This window comes from Orcinus orca, chromosome 19 (assembly GCF_937001465.1).
Source record: "Orcinus orca chromosome 19, mOrcOrc1.1, whole genome shotgun sequence".
Lineage (NCBI taxonomy): Eukaryota > Metazoa > Chordata > Mammalia > Artiodactyla > Delphinidae > Orcinus > Orcinus orca.
The window spans coordinates 39,614,450-39,637,272 of record NC_064577.1 but is presented as its reverse complement, the minus strand read 5'-3'; the positions used below and the strand labels follow the sequence as shown (position 1 = coordinate 39,637,272).

Sequence of the window (22,823 nt, the reverse complement as noted above, 5' to 3'; positions counted from 1 at the left end):
AACTACTGAAGCCCGCACGCCTAGAGCCCGTGCTCTGCAACGGGAGGCCACCGCAATGAGAAGCCCGTACACCGCAATGAGGAGTGGCCCCCGCTCGCCGCAGCTGGAGAGGGCCCACGCCCAGCAACAAGGACCCAATTCAGCCAAAAATAAATAAATAAAATTATTTTTTAAAAAATGTCAAGGAGGCTTTACCATGAATCAGTGGTTCCTAGGCTGCAGCCCCTTAACTAATATTGAAGTGCTTGAGCAATATTCAATACACGAAACATAAATCAGCAATGAGCTGTTCAGACTTACAACAGCACAGATTCAGTATCAACTCACCGTGGTAAGGCTGTTTTACCATACTGACCAGACGCTCTAATTAGCAGTAAACCCAAAGGCATGTATGTGGTAGTGCGGTGGTGACCGGGTGCTGGGGTGTAAAGGTATGTGTGTTTCAGGAGAAAGGAGAATGCCTCAAAACTAAGGAAACACTGCAAAACCCCCTGTACGTGTTCCACCATAGATGCAAGCCCTCTGCACCACATTCAATAGTTCAATGTTCTTTCCATCCAGGGCACAACTCCTGCCCCTCTCACCAAGCTCCTCTGTGTTCCACCCCAAACCTGGCTAACAAAGTGAACAATACACATACCATCAGTTTGTAAAGTCACAGGGAAGCACTAGGAGCCCACAAGTGCATAAAGCCTGGGGTTTGTCCCAGCGCTGCCACTGTGGGCAGCGGCAGTTTCTAAACAAGTCACTTAGCCCTGGTGGAACCCACTCACCTTCTGTAAAATGAGTGGTTTTCAAATTATAATCAAAGAAACTTCTCAGAGACTTCAGGGAAGAGGTAGGTATGAGATCTGTAAGAGACTGAGAGGGCAGGGCTCCGAGGCCCCCTATCTCTGCCCAAATGTTTTACATATTAGCCTCACTTAAAATGGCATCTAAACAAAGACTTCTAAAACAAAGCTGGAGCTTCTGAAAACCAGGTAATTCAATCTCATCTCCAGATTTAACAACCCCAGGACCAAGCTAACATGTATACTAACATTTACAGAGTACCTTCTAAGTATTAAGCATTTTAAATATCTTATTTAACCCTTCACATCAGTTCTAGGAGACGAGCATTAGTTTCATGTTTACAGGTGAGGAAACTAAAGCTTGGACAAATAAAATGACTTATCCACAGTCACAAAGGGAGGAAATGGAAGTGTGAGAATTTGAAGCTAACTATTTATGTCTCCAAAGCCTTTGTTCTTCCTTCCACACTGCATGTCTTTCCCACCATACTAACTCCACCTCTTGAATTGCTCAAAGTTCCCCCACATCATTTCATGAAATAAAACCAAAGGGTCAAAAGTGCTTCCTACCAGAAACAGTTGGTACCCACTGTCTCCCATTCACAGACCTAGAGACCAATGGGGAGAAAGTGATGATGTGGGACACGTGACACAGAGCTTCCTTCCAGGATTGCCATTTCCCATTAACCACGTTCACTTCTTTAATCGCATCTCTCAGGTTTTCTAGACCTTGCAAGGGCGCCTCTCTTCTCCCTCTTTTATCTTCTCCAGAAGTCTACATTTCCATGCGGACTAAATCAAAGGCTTGGTACTTTAAATCAAGTTTTGGCCAACGGCAGGTGATATGAAAGTATACTTCTTAGTCTTCTCTCATTTTTCCTCCAACCAGTCCTATAACAAATGGTCTCATGTATGTACCCACCCCCTTTATTTCCTCTACTCCACTTACATGCAGCTCCCAACCCTGGATCCCCTTCTTAACTTATATACCTGGCACTGTTTTCTAGATGAGTTCTCAGTGGTAGAAGGAGAGAGGGTAAAGAGTAGGAAGCCAGAGAGTTTAAAGGGAAAGCTTAAACCAAACACACACATCCTCAGACCCCTCCCTCTGGGGCCTCTAGAGCACGCACAAACCCGAGACATGAGTGATGGTTAAAAAAATTTGGGTTTTATTGTTTTTGCTAAACAATACTAAAAAAAAAAAAATTTCATTTTGAAGGCAGGGCTTGAATTATTTAATTTTGATCCATTTATTTAATTAAAAAAAAAAGGAAGGGGAAAGAGATCATGGCCAAAGCAATAGTAGTTAACCCCCACCCCACCCCCAAAGCTCTAGCCAGTCACATGAGCATCACCCACCTCCCACGCCACGGTGCCTGATATTCAGATGGTGGTACACTCTACCCACTGGACCGCCTTGCAAGTGCAGGGGCAACGGGTGCCAGTCTAACTCTCAGCAGGTTAGTCAAACCAGACAAACCGGTGGGCTGAAGTCCAGAAATTCTTCCCAGGTTTTCTGCCCATCGGCTGAGCACATACAAACTGTCATAAGCTTGTAAAACTTAAGGGGGGGTAGGGAAGGGCATAAGAGCAGGAGGTTGGCAGAAGAGAAATGATAGGTCACCCAAGCTTTCTCCTGGGCTAGTGGCTCTGGATACAGACTTAAAGAGAGGTCGGAACAGGCAGACTCCAGGTTTCTCATGAAAGAAAACCATCCTTCGAGAAGGAGCTGAGATGTGCCGTGCAAAACAGTTCTTCCTGCAGAGGGCACAGGAGAAAGGGCAGTGGACGCTCCCATCTAGGAGACAGGAGAGTGGTGAGGAAGTTCTTCTAGTACCGTGAAGTAAGACAAAGGCAGAGGGAGAATCCTGAGGTTTTTGCCAAATGGGAGACCGGTACACATACAGTTAAAGACTAAAAAGCTACCAGGAACCCTCAAAGCCAGATCCCATCTGCATACACTGGCTCTACAAAGTGCTGCAGGAGATTCTTGCTGTGAACTAAGTCAAGTTAGTTGCCTGGCTATGGGTGGTGGGGAGGACAATACACTTTTATTTTCAGAGGGATGAGGTGGGAAGAGTGGCCATGATCTAGTAAAAAGAGACCTGCAAGAAGCAGAAAATATTTAGAGAACATTTTAATATATATTTTCATATATATATTTAAAGTTAAGAAAAATAAAACTAATTCAAGCCATGCCCTGTGCAAAAAAAGAAAAACAAAACAAAACAAAACAAAACAAAAAATTTAAAGTGAGACCTCTGTCTGCTGCTCTAGTCTCAACTTAAGTATCACAGTCAGCTTGTTACTTTTATTTTGGAAGAGAAGATGTAAAAGTTTCTTTCAATCACTCAGAAGGCAAGTGTAGCCACTTATAAAAACAGAATGGCAGAGACAGACTGGGAAAGGAAAGTCAGAGGTGAAAGGGCAGAGCAGGAAAGGAATTTTCAAAAATAAAATTAACAAGGTGACTGTTCCAGAAGGGGGCTGTGAAAAGGACATGGTGGACCGAAGTCTGTTAGTCAAGTAATGATTCAACTTTTAAATTATTCTCTTGTTCTTTTCTGTTGGGTGTTTTGTTTGTTCAAGTCTAAGATTTGGAAATGCTGACCCTTTGTTGACAAGAGCCAACAGGAAATATGGAATCCCTTCCCTCCCCCGGCCTGCCTCCGCTGAAGCCACCACCATCGCCTCCTTGGCTGGATGCTGGAAGAGTCCTCTGTATGTGTGGACTCAGGATGACAGGGCAGCCTCCTTCTGTGGTTGCTGGGCTTGTGAACGCTGCAGTATCTTTTGGCTTTCCACGTCTCTAAAATGTTTTTCAACCTGAAAGAGACCAGTCAGCCTAGATCAGAAAAAGAGATGGGCACACAAGGCCTCCCAAACAGTTCACTCTAGACGTCAACAGCCCGTCCTGGCTGTCTAGCTCGTGGGTTATTCAGCACCTTTGCCCTTGCTGTCTGTTGGCCTTCCCGACAAGATAGCTGGGGGGATCCTCTTGTTTCAGCCACATTTTTTTGCAGCTTCAGCTAAGACTGTCTAAAAGAAGGGGAATCTATAAAGTAGAGTATGAAGGGAGATTATTATGACCCAAACTCCCTCTCCCCTCCTTACACAAGTGCAGAATGAAAAGCTGGTGGGGAATTACAGTCTTAAAACTTTTTACATCCACAATGTTGGTCTCTCAATGCTCAGTTTGTTTTTACAAATGCTGCAACTCAATCTAGAAAGTCAGATGACACATGAAGGGTCACAGACTCCAACAGCCACTGATGTACACCAACCAGCCCTTCTCGAGAAGAACCCTGCCTGGGTTCAGACGCAATATCATGGGATGGTCTGGATAATTCCAAAAAGCCACACTGCAGAGGACACAGGGTTGACCACTCGCTTTATTCTGCACCGCCCAGTGGTTCCACACCCCCCAAGTGTCCAAGCCATGGCTGCAGAGCACCATGGTGCCGGGAGGCAGGGTGATCAGGCAGGGCTGCTCGCAGGCTGGCTGTGTCGAAAGGGGCAGGGACTGTGGCGTAATGTCTTGCCCTGAGGCTGGCGGGGGGAGAAGGCTGAGGAATCACCCTCTCCCTAAGGTTTCACGGCTTCTTTACTTACTATTTTGCGTACATGGCTCAGTGCACTCCCCTCTTTGCCTTTACAGTTTTCCACTTGATATGGGGGTGTAATAACAACTTCTTCCATGACTACGATGTTTTTTTCTTGCCATTTACAGTCTTTAATGCTGGAAGGAGAAGAGAGCAGGTGAAAGTTACCTCTTGCGGGGCATCCCACACCTCCTGCCTGATGAATAAATAACTCCAGAAAGCTAACCCCAAGTTCCTAGCTCACCACTCAGCCAACAACTGGTTGCCATCAGCCCACAGGGAGAAGTAGCCAAGAAACATTTCCTGGGCACCACTGGCTAGGAAAAGCAATGAAACCAATGCACACTTATTCCAAGGATGGTCCAGAAGAGTTAAGAAGCATTAGGGACCTGAAAAACCGCAGAAAACTTGGTGGCAGCCTCAGAAGTCCAAACTAATTTGACTTACAAATAAATAGCTAGGCTCAGGCCACTAGATTCAATTTAAATAGCAGCCTAGGGCAGGGGTTGGCAAATTTTTTCTGTAAAGGGTCGGACAGCAAGTATTTCTGGCTTTGCAGGCCATACAATCTCTGTCACAACTACTCTGCTGCTGTACCTCAAAAGCAGTCACAGATGATACATAAGCAAATGAGTAGATCTGGCCCACTGGCTGCAGTTTGCCAACCTTTGGCCTAGGGGGAAATGGTACCTTTAAAAAGACAGAACAAACTCCCCATCTTATTGCAATCTGTACTCTGCTCCCCACCACCCGAAATGATAGCTGCTCCTCAAACTGGCCCTTCTCAATTATCAGACAGCTGGGTAACTTGCCAGACTGGGAAAATCCATCCCAGTTCACACTTGGGGGAACCTAGGGCAGCTGCCACTGCTAAGAGAGTTCCTTCACATACCTGTAAATGCTTAGATACTCACACCATGGCCTCAAACAGCTCTGATGCCAGCTACCATCTGTGCACCAGACTCAGGTGGTTAAATAGGGTAACAGAAGGCAGCAGGAGGAAGGGGGAGTGTCAAATGTTTCCGTTTTTCAGCAGCTAGGGAAGCTAGTGGAGAGTCAAATGACTTCTGCTGTGACAAAATGTCTTTTATGAGGTGGTAATAAGGTGGCCTTCTGCTCTCCCTAACTCCCTATGTTCACCCCAATATATAATTGGGAAGAGGGAGACAGATATAACTTTCCCTTAATAAAACTGCGTCAGCTTTTAGAGAAAGGTACAAGATCAAAATAATAAAAGAGAAAGAAATCACTAGTTCTAAATTATGGAATACTAGGTCTGGAAGGGACCCTTAGGGATACTCTAATCCAAAACTAAGTTCTACAGATGAAGAAACTGAAGCCCAGAGCAGACAACTTGTTGGAGATTACACCATTCTGCCATATAGAAAGGCAACAAGCGCCGCACCCCTGGAAGCCGAGGTACTGCTAACACACTACCCAGCTTCCCTTGTGACATTCATAAACACAACTACCCCAAAATCATCCACCAGACAGCACAGCCAGGCAGCATCACCCCCGGGGCAAGGGACCCCTATGCTCCCCCCAACTCACGTCTTGTGTATGGTCTGGAAGAGCTGCTGGCCCTCTAGGGAGACACCAGCGCTGATTGCATAGGCCTGGCTCAGCTTCTCCTCCTTCTCTGTCCGTGCTTTGCTGGCAAGCTAGGGTGGGGGAAAGGAAAGAGACTCAGAAAAGCGTTCACCTTCATCCTTCCTTCAGGACCTAAGTTGAGGAAAAGGTGCTGCAAAAGACTGATTTGGGTAGATTCAGTTTTCTCAGAGATCAAAAGTGAAACAAACAAAAACACACACAATATACCTCAACAGTTTCTGCTATTCCTGGCAAACATGCGTTCCTTCCAGTACTTACTGAATGCCTACCATGTGCCAGACATTCACTGCACTAAGCTAGAGATACAGCACAGAAGGGGGCAGGGGAGACCGACTATAAACAAAAACAAACAAGATAACTTCAGACAGGGCTAAGTGCTAGGAAGAAAACAGAGCAGGACAAGGTTATAGAGTATGACTGGGGGGCGGGGGGGGGCCCTACCTGATGGAAAGTGATGGTCAGACATAAAAGGTAATGCATACATTTCTACGAAAGGAAAGAATTAAGAATTTTTATCAGCTACTGCGCTAGAGCCTCAGGTTTAGAAATAAATGTCTACCACACCTTCAAAGACCAGGATTTGAAGTTCTAAAGACTCAAGCATTCTAGTACCATTATCTGTACTCACATAGGGAGCCAGGACTCCAGGAAACCTAACCGTGGATACGTCCACCGACTTGGGCTGTAGATACCATGCTCTTTTAAAAAAAGGAATGGTCTGCATTCTACCGCGTGTCTGTTCCTTAACTGCCCTCTAGTGGAACAACCATAAACTGATCAAGAATTGTAGTAAAATCTAGTAGGTCTACTCAAATCTAGTAAATCGCTCCCAGCAGGGGTGGGTATCCTGTCTATCCCTACTGCCCCTCTAATACATTTCTGGTCCCCAACCCACACCATTGGTTGCTAGACTACAGAAGTACAAATTCGAGTGGAAGCCAAAACAAATACACTGATGGTTTACACGAGAGGCAGATAATGCATCTGAAAGTCAAACAAATGACTTGGAGATTTTCAGATCCATGAACAAGAACATATACTTAGTATACTGATGCTGCAGCATACTAAAGAGATATGCACAAACATACACATGAGAACACCCAACCTGTCCCCAAATACCAGCTCCTTAAATGCAAAGAGAGATCATACCTCCAGCACATTCCCAAAGTACCTAGATGCTTGGAATTCTTAAACATTCATATTCTGCTTTAACAGTGACCTTTCAAACCATAAGCCAAACATAGTTCTACAGCGGGAAAAATAAGCAAAGTGTCTAATTGTTGGTAAAATGAAGCACTTTCTTAAGTGTGGGTTTGACTATGAAGAAGAGAAAAGGAGGCCTTCAATCAGGTTAGGGTAACTGAGGAGTCTCAACTGCCCCTGAGTTTCAAGGACTGTCTGAGGGAGGAGGGGGTATGAGCACAGCTCATACATGCTGTCACTTCGGACTCCCTAGGTAAAAGCGGGAAGAAAGGCCAAAACTCTGCAGTGATTTAAAGCCAGAGCTCCCTTTTCACTTGGTCCCCAGGACATGGAAAGAGACAAATACAGCAGCAGTAAATAAATGATCTTTCAAGCCAGGTTCTGCCATTGTGGTCCCACCAGGCTCCAACTTTACAGAGAAGGAAATGCACAGGGCTGACTCCCCTGAGCACTGGCAATCCCAACTGCAGCAAGGAAGCCTCGTGGCTTGAAAGCACTCAGTTTCTATGGAACGAGAACTGCTAGGGGTGTGTTTTAAGCAGCAACAAGCAAAGCTTACTTGGTCACCAAGAAAACCCTAGTAACAAGGAGTTTCCTTGAGTCTCACTTTCCAAACAATCCTGAAGAAAATCTGAAGTCTCCAAGGAAAGAAAGGAAAACTGGAGGGAAGCAGAGCTCCCTTGGATTAACCAAGCTCCTGCAGAGCTCCTGAGAAGTGGCTAGTGGTCAGGCAGATGTCTACCCCATGAGCAGGCAGAAGGGTCTCACTTTGAGGTCTTTTAAAAAATATTTATCCCTGAAGACCAAAAACATCTCCCAATGTTGGGTCAGACAAAGCTGCTTCTATAAAGCTTGTGTTGCCTAGATAGTAACAGCACCCATTCAGGAAGACAAGAGTTGGCTCAGGAAAAGCAGGCATCCATGCAGAATATTTAAGAATGGAACTGACAAATTAAGCTGGGGTTGGGGAGGGGCAGGAAGGCTGGAAGAAGAACCAGTTTTGAATTTCTGCCAGAGGCAGAGTAAAATGGATATAAATCTCAGCCACAAGTGACTTGTTTAGACAGCCTGAGTCAAATCAACACAATGGTTATAGAACAATGATTTCAAAATACGCCCTAGCCACTCCCACCCCCGACCTCCGCCAAATACCTGTTGTACAATCTCTTCTAAAGGGTCTGAAAGCAAAGGAGAATGGACTAGATGACTCTCCATCTCAACCCATAGTGCAGACTGATCCCAAATGCTAAATGATACAAGGGAGAGCCTTGGAAAAGTCAGCAGAAGTCAGTGTAAGCTGACTATTTCAATTTGCCCCAATATCCTCAACTACTCTACCTGTACCTGCAATTGTGCTTTGGGGATTTGGATTCACAGCAAACCCTGAAGCCTCCAGCTGCCAGTTTATGAACTATTTTCATGGCTATCTGAAAATGCTTAAACCTAATATTCAGCTACACAGATCTGCTTTCACTAAGAAGCTGTATAAATGGGGTAAATTTCTGCCACAGAGAACTGCATCAATTAGGCAGGAGGAAGATTACCTTCACAAAAAGAATCTAGAAATGTTTCTTCTCAAAACTGGGGTGAGAAGGGAAGGGAGATTACCCTGCTCTTTTCACACATGTTCCTGAAAACCCATAACAAACGTGGATAAGCCTCCTTTTGTAAAGCAAGTGACTATCACTCTACCCTCAAGTTAGCTGTAGCTCTACATTTCCCCACATCATATTTTTGTAAACTAATGCATATCTATAAACGGTCCAGTTACTCCAAGTTCATAAGTTTATGGTTACTGTCAAATCGCCAGACAGAACCAATAAAAGCTGTCCCCAATAGAGAAGGTGTAGGGTGTGCCTTTTAGGCTTCGGAGGGTCTTCAGGACTGCAGTTTTTAAATTCAGTAACTATCACCATACTACATTCATTTTCAATGCAAGCATGCTAACTGCTGGCCTCTCTTCCAATCAAAACTGAAGCACTAACCGGTTAGAATCATAAAGAATGTTAAAGGCACCAACTTTAAGAATACACTGGGTTCAGGCAAACTGAGAAGCACAAACCTACAAATACATGTTACTAATGTACATGTGACCTAATTGAAATAACTGCACAAGACAACCTGCATTTATCTACGCCTCCTTTTATTTTGCACAATTCCCAGTGAAAACATTCATTCCTTGTCTACTAACCAGTTCTTCCTCTCTTGGCCATTTTATATATAGCATCTTGATGTGGGCAAAACAAAGAAAAGTGCATGAACGTGACTCCAAAGCACATCAATATTAAAAGGCTTCTAGTCATGCCCGCTGCTGGGTAACCCTCAAGTGAGTGAATCAGTGAACAGCGGCAACACATCTCTCCTCCTGCACTCAGTGACATGGAGAAGAGGAAGCAGCCACAACAACATAATCCAAGCATCTTGTTATAACCTCATCTTGTTACTTGGTAACCAGCTGGGCCATCTTATTTCCACATACCCAGACCAGGAAAGCACAGGTGCTGTGAGGAATCCAGAGGGATTCCTACTGCAAGTATTTAACAGGCTGTGACAGCTGATCCAACAAGGGAAGCAAAGTCCAGAGAGGAACCTGCTGGATGTGACCTACTGACTCCACTGAGCCACTCTTGGTTTGTCTTCCCTCTGTATTCGGGCCTTCCAACCAGCTGCCCTCACTGAGGGGTTAGGAAGCACTGCAGCTGCTGCCCAGAACTGGCAGTGCTGCCTGCAAGGCCTGATGGAGGCTGAGGGACGGCAGACCAAAGCAGCCAAGAACCACTGTCATCTTAAGGGCCCACGCTTGCTCCTGCTGTTTCAATTCTGGGGTGCACTCCTGGAAAGCCCTCATTCTTGGCTAGCAACAAGAAGGCTCAAAAATATTTCTTCTGGGGCTTCCCTGGTGGCGCAGTGGTTAAGAATTCGCCTGCCAATGCAGGGGACACGGGTTCGAGCCCTGGTCCGGGAAGATCCCACATGCCGCGGAGCCACTAAGCCCGTGCGTCACAACTACTGAGCCTGTGCTCTAGAGCCCGTGAGCCACAACTACTGAACCCGCATGCCTAGAGCCCGTGCTCCGCAGCAAGAGAAGCCACTGCACTGAGAAGCCCAGGCACAGCAACGAGGAGCGGCCCCCACTCGCTGCAACTAGAGAAAGCCCGCGCACAGCAGCGAACACCCAACGCAACCAAAAATAAATACATAATATAAATAAATTTTTTAAAAAGTAACCTGAGATAGATGAATAATATGAAAACCCCAAAATAACCCAAATATTCATCAATATGAGATTCATTAAATAAAGTTATTTTAAAATATATATATATATATTTCTTCCAACTATCAATATCCCCAAGTCTTCCTGCTCCCTGGCTGAAAGCTCCTGTCTGAAAGTTTCTAAAAAAATACTGTTCTTTACAACCTCAGATAGCTGGGAACTCAAATAGAGAACCCTGCTTGAAGTCATGTCCCAGAATACATAACAATGAACCAAAACACTGAATCAAACAGGGGAACAGTAGAGTCCAAGAGGCCTGGCAGTGAACACTAAAATCCTAAGAGCTAATTTGTTGAGTGAGAAATTACTCCACGCAATGCACGGAACAACACGCTTTACATGTATTAAATGTTTAATCTTCCCAACAATTCTGTGAAATAGGGACTAAAATTACTCCAACTTAACAGATGGACTTGCCCGAGTTTACCAAGTCACAAGTGGGAGAGTCTGGATTTGAACCCAGACAGTCTGACTCCAGAGCTTGCATTCTGAACTCTGCACTATACTCAAATAGTTCCACCTAAGAGAAATGTTGAAAATACACTTATAAATTTGAATGTAAAAGAAAATGTTTTATAAAAGAGAAAACATTTTAAGCCTCAGCTTCCATCTTCTTTTTATCAGTGAATTCTGACATTTCCATCAATGTCCTCTGTACAGAACACAATTGTCTGCCTTTTAATGAAGGGCCTCTGTTTTCTGAAAAGGGTCCCAGTCTCACCCTAAACCTCAAGGACATCCTTTATTTCTTTGGTTGAAGGTAATTCATAGGAATGCATTTAAGAAAACAGATCCTATGTGAGAAAGCATTTCAGGCCGATAATAATGGGCATTCCCTGAACCCATCATTTTCTGATGTGCCAAGACTAGAGAAGGTAAGTCAAGCAAGTCTTCTGCACTAGAAAGTTAAGGTACATTGAGAGTGTTGAGCTCTGATGAAAAACACCGTGCAGCAATTAAACTCCAATAAAGATGTTTTTAAAAAAAAAAGGAAAAACACCCTTGCAAATCCAGGGGCCACAGTGCCACCTCAGTCTCCAGGCTCTGACCACCATATTGCTGTCGTACAATACAGGCCAGCCTCAAGTCAGTCAGTACACGCTATAAGCAAAGTTTTATACTTCACCTGGCTTAGAATAAAAACTAGTTGCCAGCAAAGTCAATAGTTTTTCTTAGTTATTTGTAATTATGTCAACAAACACTATTCATAGCTACAAAAGACAGCTAAACCTCCTGGACACCAACAGAGTAACTTCCTAGTCCCAAGACCCTGACACCAGCACTGCTGTGGAACCTCCACAGGACTCTGCCAGGAAAAAAAACTGGCGCAGATATAAACTGAAATTTGACCTCAGCAACCTATCTGTGAGAGTACACGCTCAAATTAGCCATCTCACACATGGCCGTGAGGATTAAGGGAGATAACATGGGTGAAAGCACTAGGTGAGCTGTAAAGCACTGTACAAATATTAGCTGTTAACATTATTATTATAATAACATCATTATTATTAGCACAGAGAAGGTGGCTTGTGGGTTATTTCAAAAAAATTCATATAATCCAACCTTCCTTTAGCCAATGAGCTCAGGGCTCTCTCTCTTCTGCTTTCTGTAAGAGCTGCTAGAGAGGCTATAAATCCTTAACAGAATAAATTCCAAAATATACCTGGAATGGTAAGTTGGAAAATGCACTTTATGTGCCAAAATGGGGGCTTTGCCTCTAGAATAAAGCGTTGACTTTATTCAGAGATAGTGAAGGAACCAAGTGCTGCCGTTCCCTGGGCTCTGAAGAGGGCCGAAGGAGGAAAGAAAAACGAAAAGCCACCCCACCCCAAACAAGGGAGGCTCCAGGCCAAACCCCACCTACCACTCCCTAGCTACATGAATCTGAGCAAGATGCATAACCTCTCTTGAGCCTTAGTCCATTCATGGGGGCCCGTCCTAAAGGGTTGTTATTGGGGTTCCGTAAGATACACATCTAACACCAATACTGGCACTTAACTAGTCCCTTCCTTCATTTCTAAGAACTGCCACCAGTTTAACTCACTGACAGAACAGCAAAAGTTTTTAAAATTGCAAAGATGGACAAACTGAAGTCAATCCAAGTCAGCTTGATTCCATTTAACTTCCCTCCCTTTACCTAATGAATTGTGATTTATTCTTCAAGACCCTACTCCACTGTTACATCTGAGAAGGCTTTCCTAAAATGTTCACTACTCTAAGCCAAGGATTGGCAAACTACAGCCTGTGGGCCAAATTCAGACAACCACCTGTTTTAGTTAAGTTTTATTGGAACGACCATGACCATTTGTTTACATATCACCCACGGCTGCTTTTGCGGCAAAGGCAAAGTTGATAGTTGTGACAGAGAATGTATAGCCCACAAAGCCTAAAATATTTACTATTGGGCCCTTTACAGAATAGGTTTGCTGCCCCCCTGCAAAAAGTTAAATGCTGCTGTCTCTCACCACTCCCAAACATGAGATTTTTGAGGGCAAAAGCAGTATCTTAATCATCCTGACATTCCCAGCACCAGGAAGGGAGGGGGAGAGAGAGGGAAGTCAGATCAAAGGAAAAGAAACCTTGACTATTAGAGATTCACAGAACAGTTCCCAATGGTTAAGTGGCTAACACACAGTCATACAACAATTCACTAGCAGCCCAGCTGTGAAAAGAACCCAGTTCTTCAAACTCCCCACATTCTACCACACTATACTGTTAGCTTTTGGCATGGTATATAGATCCTTTAACTTTCTAGTTCATGTACAATTTGCTTCACTCTCCAGGGTAGTTTCTGGTATTTATCTAAGCTAGCCTTAAATTCCAATGCTAGAACTTGACTGCACCACTTGTTTTTTTCTTCCCCCCAAGCCTGGTCTCTGCCAGGAAAATTAAACCAGTTAGAATGCCCCTTTCTTAACACTGTAAGAGATACTACCACTGAGCTATCAGTAAAGTGCTTATTTTGAATCGTCTCTGTGTCAAAGAGATAGAATGCAGGGGTGGCTGCAACAACACACCTATGGCACGTCTCTGCCAGTCACCTGGGCCGAGCAATCTGTCTTTTCACGTAGACGATTCTCCCCACACCCCTGTGATGTCAGGAAAGCCCCCTTCAGAACCAAACTCTTCACCTGAGGACGGCTCCACCAAGTCAGCTGGCTGCCATGCACTACAGCCTGAAGTGAGTCATGAGCCGTAGCCTGGAACGCCGCACCCCCTATTATAGTTATCAGGTTGACCCCAATGTTTTAATGCCACCAAATGTGACCTCTTTCAAAGGTTAGTGATTTTTAAAATGGCAGTCAATCACCTACCTCTCTGACTTCAGCTCACACCACTCACTACTTACTGTGTCCCTGTTACTCAGCAATGATGGGTTCTTCCTCTTCACCCCACACTTGCTTGCATCTTCATGACACTTCTGTGAGGAAGCAGCTGTCTGCTCAGAGTCAGGTGCAAAACTTACTGGTGGACTCTAACCTGGGACTGTGGCCTTGACAACATATTTTAATCAAGTGAGCCAGTAGGTTACACGTAGCTTCTAGAAGCCAGAAAAATTTTATCTGACAAAAAAGTCTTGCCTTCCCTAGACAAGTTATTTTCCTTCCACTTTCACAATATGAACACATTCTACCTTTTACTAATATATACATAGCTAAACATACGGTGGTCAAGTCGTCTGATTCTACTTGGTGATAACTCCATACCTCAACACATTAGGGTCAAGATATGGTCAAGGTCTCAGCTAACAGGATACGTCCATGAACACAGGCCACAATGCAGTAGCTACCAACGACCCCAGGAATTTTCTCACATTTGAGGATTATCCCTCACATCAACAAAAAGCCGTAAGGTTATGCTAAATCTTAGCTTTCAAGCTGGTTAGAAATCAAAACAAAAACCAAGTCAGTTCTTCCCTGTGTGACATCATACCTAAAGGTAAGCAATGACGTCAGTTCCTTTCAAAAGTGAACTTTGTGACTCTTCCATTTTCTCAGCCTTCCCAGGCCCTTCCACTCCCAGACCAATCTCCCAGGTATCATTTTTATCCAAAGGCAGCAAACTCATTCTTCACTACCAGGTGCTGATGAAAAGCTCTTTGAATCTCTTCTTCCTGGTTCTTCTTCCATTTAATCACTCACTGCTGGTTAGTAAGGTACAAATGGGTAATAAATACTCAAAACAGGCTGATCAATCAGTCAGTGGTTTGGTAAGGGAGGTAGATGCCTTATCTGTGGAGTTCACTTTTCCATGCTTTGTCCCTTTTCCTGCCTCCTGCACAACATACGAGCATCTCCTCCAGAAAGTCTTCTCCAAATCAGCAAAGTGAAAAGAAGACTTACATATCATTCGATGCACTGGAGGCATTTATCCAAACAAATGAATACCTAACACTTGCCTTAGCTGTCTCAGTGAGTTTTTTCCTAAGAGTCTCAGGAGTTGAAAGCACAACCTCTTAGGTTCTGTGACTGCTCACACTAACCTCCAGTACTCAGGCAAGAGTTCACTTAATTATGCCCCTTGATAACACTGCCCTGGAAACTCACGTTAATTCTGGTCACAACAAGAGGTATCCAATATAATTTTGATTTTCCCCAGTCTTGGGTTGGCAAGTTCTGATATCTGAGTGAATGTCAGATCCAGTATCAGGAAAGACTGACATAGGAACAGTGCCAATGTTCTTGGCTGCTTCCCTTTGTCATACTGTCCCTCTCCCCCCATCCTGCTCCTACACCATAATTCAAGGAACATCAACTGGCTGCACATAGCTAATGCGGGAGAATAGGACTAACATCTGCCAACTCTGATCAACTTGACCTAATCCTCCAAACAACTCTATGAGATAGGCACTAACATGATCCCATCTCCATAGTGAGAAAGCTGATGCTTAGCAAGGTTAAGAGGCAGAGAAGTGACTTTAACGACTTATCCGCTTGGTTCCAATGTTCTTTCTACTAGACCATTCTGCTCCTGACCACACAACACAGATGTTTCTCTTTACTCAGAAATATTACTTAGGATTATAGATATCTGTATACTCATTTCATGTCATCAACCTACTCTATAAGTTCCTTGGGTATGCACACAGAAGCAGAAAAAACATGGGACTTTGCCATCAAAACATTAGACCTGAGTTCAAATCCCAGCTCGATCACTTACTAGTTGAATGACCTTAAGCTAGTGACTCATCCTCTCTGAGACTCAGTTTACTCTTCTGTAAGATGGTGATGGTACGCACACCGTAAGAACTATTGTTAGGATTAAACGAGATGTCTACCGATTACTAGTTCAGAGGGTGGCATGTAAAAATACTAGTTCCCACACTACTTGCCATATAACCTAGAACAAGTCACTTAAACTGATAAGCCTATCTTCCCATCTGTTAAACTAAAAGGAAAAGAATACACTCTAAAGATCACAAAGCATGGTTTTGAGAATGAACCGAGATGTGTCAAAGCTCTTTGTAAACTGTAAAGCCCTAGAAAAATGTAAGGTGTGGTCCCCAACAGAGCTTACCACAATGCCTTGCACAAAATAATTTTCAGTAAATGTTTGATAAATGCTACATAGAAGAGAACTCTGTTAATACTGACATGTCCCAAATCATCTGAGAGCACTGCTAACTCATGGGCAATCTCTATCCCCAGAGAACAAAATGTGGAGTCAACTCAAAGGAACTTGTTAAGAAACACTTTACTTCACCCTACCATGCAGACCCTGGGCTCTCATCCTCATGCAAGATTTAAACCTTCCTCGTGACAGAAAACTAATAAGCCACATGGTGAATAACCTGAACCTCACTTATGATTGGCTTTGGTGTGCTTTTGTACTTTTACAGTCAGGAAATTCTAAACAATTTTACAGGGTACAATGTTACTGTGGAGAAGATAAAATGACATTCAAAACTTCCACCTTCTGCGACCCCACTGTCGTCTTCCAAGCTTCCTCCTACATCTCACTGCTGTGGACAGACATAGGACATCTTAGCCTGCAGTGAAAGTGCCAACCAAAAACTAAGCAAGCTCATCTCCAAGAATTGCTAGTTCATACCATCTCTAGTTGGGCTGGAATTAAATATTTCCTTTAAAAGGCCTTCTATTCCATTTCCTGCTGGGTCGGAGTAAATATCCGGTTTATATCAACACGTTTAATTAAACACAGCACTTACTATGTCAGCAAGATGAGCCATCATGTGATGTTATCTTCCACTGCAAGTGGAGTACACAGGTAGTGCTCCCTAGACTGCAAGTATCAACAGTTTTCTTCCAGGGATTTCAAGGCACTTTAGTTCCCTTCTAAAATGCTTAAACAATCCTCCATCCTAAAAAAAAAAACCTCAAGCTCATGCTCTTAAATGAGATGAACTTTTCATGTCATTCAAGCAACATGTAGTTGCCCAGATTAGCTGTTTTCAGTAACAGTAAGAGCCCTCAGGAAGAATCACAAAGCATCCTCAAAGGTTGGTTTCAAGGGAAAACCAATATAGCTTATTCATAAACAACTCTACGAATGAAGAATGAATAAATGAAACCCAAAGATAGCCCTCCAACCTAATTTTAGTCTTCAGTTTCTGACTCCTTTTTCAAGACTTGGCTAGCAGGCCACAAAGTAAGAAAAGTAAAGATTTCTGGTATTCCACAATCTATTACTTCTGGCTGCTTTCTTGAAAGAGTGGGTAAACAACTAGTTTACAATAATGCCAGTAGACAACTGACCAGCAGAAAGCAAAACCCTAAAGGCAAAGATAATCCGCAAACTAATAACCAAGAACCATTTATACTTGAAGTCAAATGTAAGAAAAGAATTGCTTCTCAACAGCTCCCACTTAACAGTCCCACCCACACCACTCCAGCCCCTCTCAGATAGATGGTGGCACTTGGTGGTCATAAGAGCAGAATCTTGTATCTTTTAAATTTGAGAAAATCATCCCTCTTTCAGATAACCTTTCCTCAACTACTCACTAAAGGTTGTTGACAAACTTCTCATACCCTACAAACACTAAAGGATAACTTAGAGCCCCTTTCACCCTCAACATACCAGGCATAAACTATTTTATTTGAAACTTTTTAAATCTCTTCTGGGGACTTCCCTGATGGCACAGTGGTTAAGAATCCGCCTGCCAGTGCAGGGGACACGGGTTCGAGCCCTGGTCCGGGAAGATCCCACATGCCACAGAGCCACTAAGCCGTAGCACCATAACTACTGAGCCCGCACTCTACAGCCCGCGTGCCACTACTGAGCCTGCGCTCTAGAGCCCACGAGCCACAACTACTGAGCCTGCGCTCTAGAGCCTGCGCTCTAGAGCCCGCGAGCCACAACTACTGAAGCCGTGCGCCTAGAGCCCGTGCTCCGCAACAAGAGAAGCCACCGCAACAAGAAGCCTGCGCACCGCAATGAAGAGTAGCCCCCGTTCACCACAACTAGAGAAAGCCCGCACGCAGCAACAAAGACCCAACGCAGCCAAAAATAAAATAAATAATCTCTTCTGCTAACAGAAGATCATCCAAAGACGACCTATACTTTAATAGGAGGACTGAGCCAGTGTTCCAAAAGTCTATAAGTCTAAGAATGGGACATTCTGTGCGCAACAGCCTTTAATATGAAACCCAAGACCCTTCTGAATCTGTCCTCAGACATCAGTAAAACAGCAAAGTGTGGCACTTCCCTGGGACCTAGTAAGAAGGGAGCTCCAGATCTGAGGTAACTGCATTCTGCCGGCCTCAGTCACTCTCCTTTGTTTCAGCTGCCTGAGTGTCTCCCTGCTTTGCTGAATTGTAGCAAACACACTACATTCCCAAGAGAGGCAAGAGAATATACATTATTACAATACTCATATACAGGGAAAAAAACTTCCACCACACTAACTCAAGAGACTTAAGGCAACAGTTATGAAAACTGAAGGCCTAACTTACTCATTCAACAAGTACTTACGAAGCACCTACTCTGTGCAAGGCTCTGTATATTTAGTGATGAACAAAACAGGTATAGCTCCGATCCCCACAAAACAAATTTTGGTTAGATAGAAAAGTAAACAAATGATATACAATTATAATTACAAAAAAGCTATGAAGAGGGTAACCTTAAGTCGCAATTTGCCCAGGACACACCAATCTATACTTGGTGTAAAACAAAAGCACCACCCACCCCTTTACTCTCGAAAATGTCCCAGGTTGGACTGTAAATGATATGTCACCTTATCTCTGAAGGCTAAGGTACTGTAAGCGAGAATGGGGGCAAATCACTTTAGCCCGAATGATCAGAGAAGACTTCTTGAAAGAGGTGCCATTAAACTGAGTCTTGATGGATACGACTCCAGTCATTCTGAAAGGGTGTTCCCAGTGCAGGGGACAGCAAAGGCTACAACAGGGCTTGGGGTATTACTATTATTGATCAACATGAACTCTGGCTAACAGAACAAAAGAATCAGGAAAGTTATTTGAGGGTTCCCAGAGACCAATTTGTACATCCAAGATTAAAATATCCTAAAACTCTAATTTTGTTAGACCTCGAAATTCAAACATAAAGACAAAAACAAAGCTCTAAGGCAGTGGTTTTCAAATTTTTGTAGGTCATTAATCCCTCTGAGAATCTAAAAACATATTCCAAATCTTCACCCAGGAAACATATATTCTCATGTGCACACATACACAATTTCAGGAGGTTCAGAAGCAACGCCCCTACCCAACCCTCCCAACACTGGAAGTTCACACATGGACTGCAGGTTGTGGGGGCGGGGGGCGGGGAAGCCCTCTTTCACAAAGGACAAAAGCCAGCTCTCAACTCTATTTCTCTATTTGGGCATTAAGACATTTCTTAAAATCTTCTGAAGATACCCAGGAATAAAGAGAAAAGTTAAACTGATATATTTTTTTAAAAAATATATCAAAACAAGCAATTGTAAATCACTGGAAAAAATGAAAAACAAACAATGGACAATGTATGTACCACCAAGAGTCAACGAGACTCAAATTTCCCATCATTTTGGAGAACCAGAACTGCCCTCAAGTCCTTACCTTACTAACATTGAGTGAAGCTAGGGGAGGAGGGGTTTCTGTTCGGTCATTAATTATTTCCACTTCTGAAACATACTGTAAGTTTATGAGCAAGATGTCTGCGTGGTTGGGCTTTCCACTGGAAGAGGGACATTCTGGTGAAAAAATAAAGTTAAGGAAAATAGGGGCAAGCAGAGAACTGACACATCCCAAAGGGGCATGGAAAACACAATTCACCCAAGGCTGGTGTAAAAGGCGTGCCACAAGCAAGAGAGGGAGCCTCACAAGAATCACCCCTCTCCTCAGGAAATCTCTGCCTGTCACTTTCCTGCCGCACAACCCCATAACCAAAAGATCTCAAGCTTTTCAAAGCCAAACGCGATCCAAAATTGGAAGCCTCAACAGTGTTTCTGTCACCTTCTCTTTACCGGTTTTATGAAGAGGCTTAATACAGTTTTAATGCCGTTATGTATACTGTTTGTCTTGAACCTAATGAACCACACTGAAGAGCAAGTACTTTCTGTTCTTGGTATAATACTCCCTATATCTAAACAGTGCTCTTTTCTCTTTTTCAGATTTGAGATTTCCCATTTTGCACAGGAAAACTACAACACTGGAAAGGAAGCTCACTCAAGGTGACCCAGCTAGCTAACCCATTCATTCATTAATTCATTCATTCACTCACTCACTCATTCACTCATTCTCCAACCATTTCTCAAAAGCATACTGTATGTCAAATAAAGGTAGAGTAATTCTTCATTCCGAAACCCTTCCAACTAAACCACTAATGTAAAAGGTCTTACTTGGTCCAGGTATGAAGTCTTGTGTTCAAAAAACAAAAACAAAAATTAAAAAAAACCTGCAACTCTTCTTGCTGTAATTAGTTTCAAAGGACATCTTCCTAAGCTACAAATCCACAACCAGTAGTTAAATGAATTAAAATACTTGCCAGTCAAAGGCAGCAGCAGACTCAGTAAGAAACTTCCTTTTGAAAGGTGCCATAAGAGATTACTTAAAAAAAAAAAATCCAAATAAACCCACCTGTGGCTCAAATAAAAGGGGAAGGGGTGGCATATTTATTACAACCAGGTAGTATTCCATTTCCACGACTGAGTTTCCTGGAGTAATTCAGAAATCACTTCCACCCCAAAGAAAGAGACCACCTTTTCCATTCTGTTAAACACTGACACATTCAAAAGGGAAGGCTACTGCTATGGAGAAGTCAGGACTCCATGTGCTGAGCTGACAAGAGAAGACAGTTTACTCTTTCACCTGTAACCCACACGTCCATACATAAGCCCCTGAAAAACGTGGTCCTCTCTCTAGACCAGGTTTCCAATACAAACATCCCCAAAACAGCAACTTCCAAATCACTGAGAAGCCGAAAATTCAGCACTCCCTGCCCCCAGCGGCACCACGCATACACAAGCACCAGCAAAACAAGCCCCTATCCCCAGTTCTGCTACAAACTCTGTCCTGCAGTTACTCTCCCCCCAAACAGGCGAGGCCCATTTGGTCACCACCCCACCGCCCTTTCTTGGACCAAATCCCATCAGTGGACAACCCCTCCTGAACTCCATACCCTTGTACCACTCACTAGCAGTTCCTTACTCTACACACCCCTTCCCCACATGATTTTACCCGTCCCCCTCCCATCCGGGCTCCAATCACCAGCCCCCTCCCACGACCACCCCTCTCCGGATTACTGTGTCCCCTCTCCTAGCGTTCCCCCCGAAAAGCAATCAGCGTGTCAAGACCCCCTCCACCCACCCACCCTCGATCGGGGCCCAGCTCCCACAAGGGGTAGGAGACAAGGGTCCCCAAGGCGGACCGAGGGACCCACGAGAGGGGGAGGGGAGCTCAGGGCCGTGCGCATGCGCTCCGGGCGCCGCGGTAGCCGGTCGCCCCTAGGCCCGGAGAGGGCCCCAGCCACCGCCGTCGTCCCCCGCCCCCCCACCGCCGCACATACACGCCGGCCCGGCCTCGGGCTCCGCGCAGGGAAGGATACTTAAAGCCAGCATCTTGGACTGGTAGTCGAAGGCTACCACCTCGCCCTGCAGCCGCTGCTCCTGGCACGTCCGGCACGACACCTGGCTCCCAACGCTGAAGTACTCGCCCGGAGGAGCCGCCATCTTGGGAGAGCAGCCGCGGCCGGCGGCGGCGGCGGCAGCAGCGGGCGAAAGCCGGGCCCCCAGTGAGCGCCGCGCCGCGACGCACGGGGCGTGCTGACGTCACACGCTAGGGCGTGGCCTGGACTGGGTGGGGCGGGAGCCTAGGTGGATGAGGAGAAAAGAGGAAATAAAGAGGAATGTGAATAATTACGTTTGTGCGGCTGCGCCCGGTTTGTAACAGGGTTGCAAGGTCCGTTTTAGAAGTTAAAGATAAATGACCTACGTGGAATGAAAAGGGGAGGGAGGAGGGAACTGCAGTCTCCCTTATGTGCACACCTTGACACAAGAGTTTGATGAATGAAGTCTATATTTTACAAATGAGGAATCCGAGGCCCAGAAGACTTAACTAAACTTGCTCAAAACGGTTACACCTAACTACAAAGTGGTAGTGGAAAGAACATTGGCTGTAGAGTTAGCTAAAACGGAATCGGAATTCCACTGAGTTATGTGACCTTGAGCAAATTACTAAGCCTGATTCTTTTCTTTATTCCTTCTGTATTACCACTGTTGAGCATCCAGCAACCCTTCGATGTAGGAATCAATATCCTCATTTTACAGAGGAAGTAACTAAGTCTTAGACTAAACTTTGTCCAGGGGGGTCGCACAACTAGCAAGGATCCGTTCTGTTTCCAAAGGCGGTGCTATTTACTGCTATGCTAATTAGATAATACCTCACAGAGTAGTTAGGAGGAGCGGGAGATAATGAGATAATGTGTACAAATGCATGGCACGTAGTAGATCCTCAATAAATGGTAGTTCCTCCGTGATCACCCATCACTGTTGGAACTCAAGATGCTTCCCCATCTCCCATCTTGCCCTCTCCTCTAGAAAACCGGGCAAAGAGCCAGAATGAGGAGCAATGGTATTGACAAAGGGAGCCTTGGGGCAGGAGTTTTGGGCCCCCTATTAATGACTGTGTAATATACAAAACAGTTTTCTTAACATGTAAGTACGATGCAGATGCATTTTCAAGCCCTACCATCACCAGTTGCCATCCCTAACCCACCTACCCTTCCACTAAAGAAATTCTAGAGCCTCATGTATGAGTAACAACAGGCAAAGAGAGGGAGGCAAAGGGCCAGTCCTGGCACTACTTAACCTGAACAAGTTTCAAAAGTGTTTCCTTGCCTTGCAAGAGACATCAACTTCCTAAAGTTGGGCCCGTATTAGTACAATCA

At 44.5% G+C, this 22,823-nt stretch overlaps 1 protein-coding gene across 2 annotated transcripts; it reads right to left on the bottom strand.

The window, feature by feature from the left end:
• Positions 1–1,937: 1,937 nt before the first annotated feature.
• Positions 1,938–21,746, bottom strand: LSM12 (LSM12 homolog). 2 transcript variants are annotated; one of them, XM_012539145.3, is made up of 5 exons: positions 21,483–21,746; positions 19,496–19,629; positions 5,945–6,054; positions 4,404–4,530; positions 1,938–3,617 (listed from the first exon to the last, which is right to left on the bottom strand). In XM_012539145.3, the coding sequence occupies exons 1-5, from the start codon at positions 21,604–21,606 to the stop codon at positions 3,525–3,527; spliced, it is 588 nt and encodes a 195-aa protein (XP_012394599.2). In that variant the 5' UTR covers positions 21,607–21,746; the 3' UTR covers positions 1,938–3,524. The 2 variants fall into 2 exon arrangements, with proteins under 2 accessions (XP_012394599.2, XP_049558662.1); XM_049702705.1 differs by lacking the exon at positions 19,496–19,629 and having other exon boundaries at positions 21,523–21,689.
• Between the last annotated feature and the right edge of the window lie 1,077 nt (positions 21,747–22,823).

Coding starts and splice junctions, on each gene's coding strand:
- LSM12 (XM_012539145.3), bottom strand. CDS start 21,606: ATGGCGGCTCCTCCGGGCGAGTACTTCAGCGTTGGGAGCCAGGTGTCG. Junction 19,630..21,482: donor GTCCAAGATGCTGGCTTTAA/GTATCCTTCCCT, acceptor TTTTTTCACCAG/AATGTCCCTCTTCCAGTGGA. Junction 3,618..4,403: donor TGAGCCATGTACGCAAAATA/GTAAGTAAAGAA, acceptor GGTCTCTTTCAG/GTTGAAAAACATTTTAGAGA.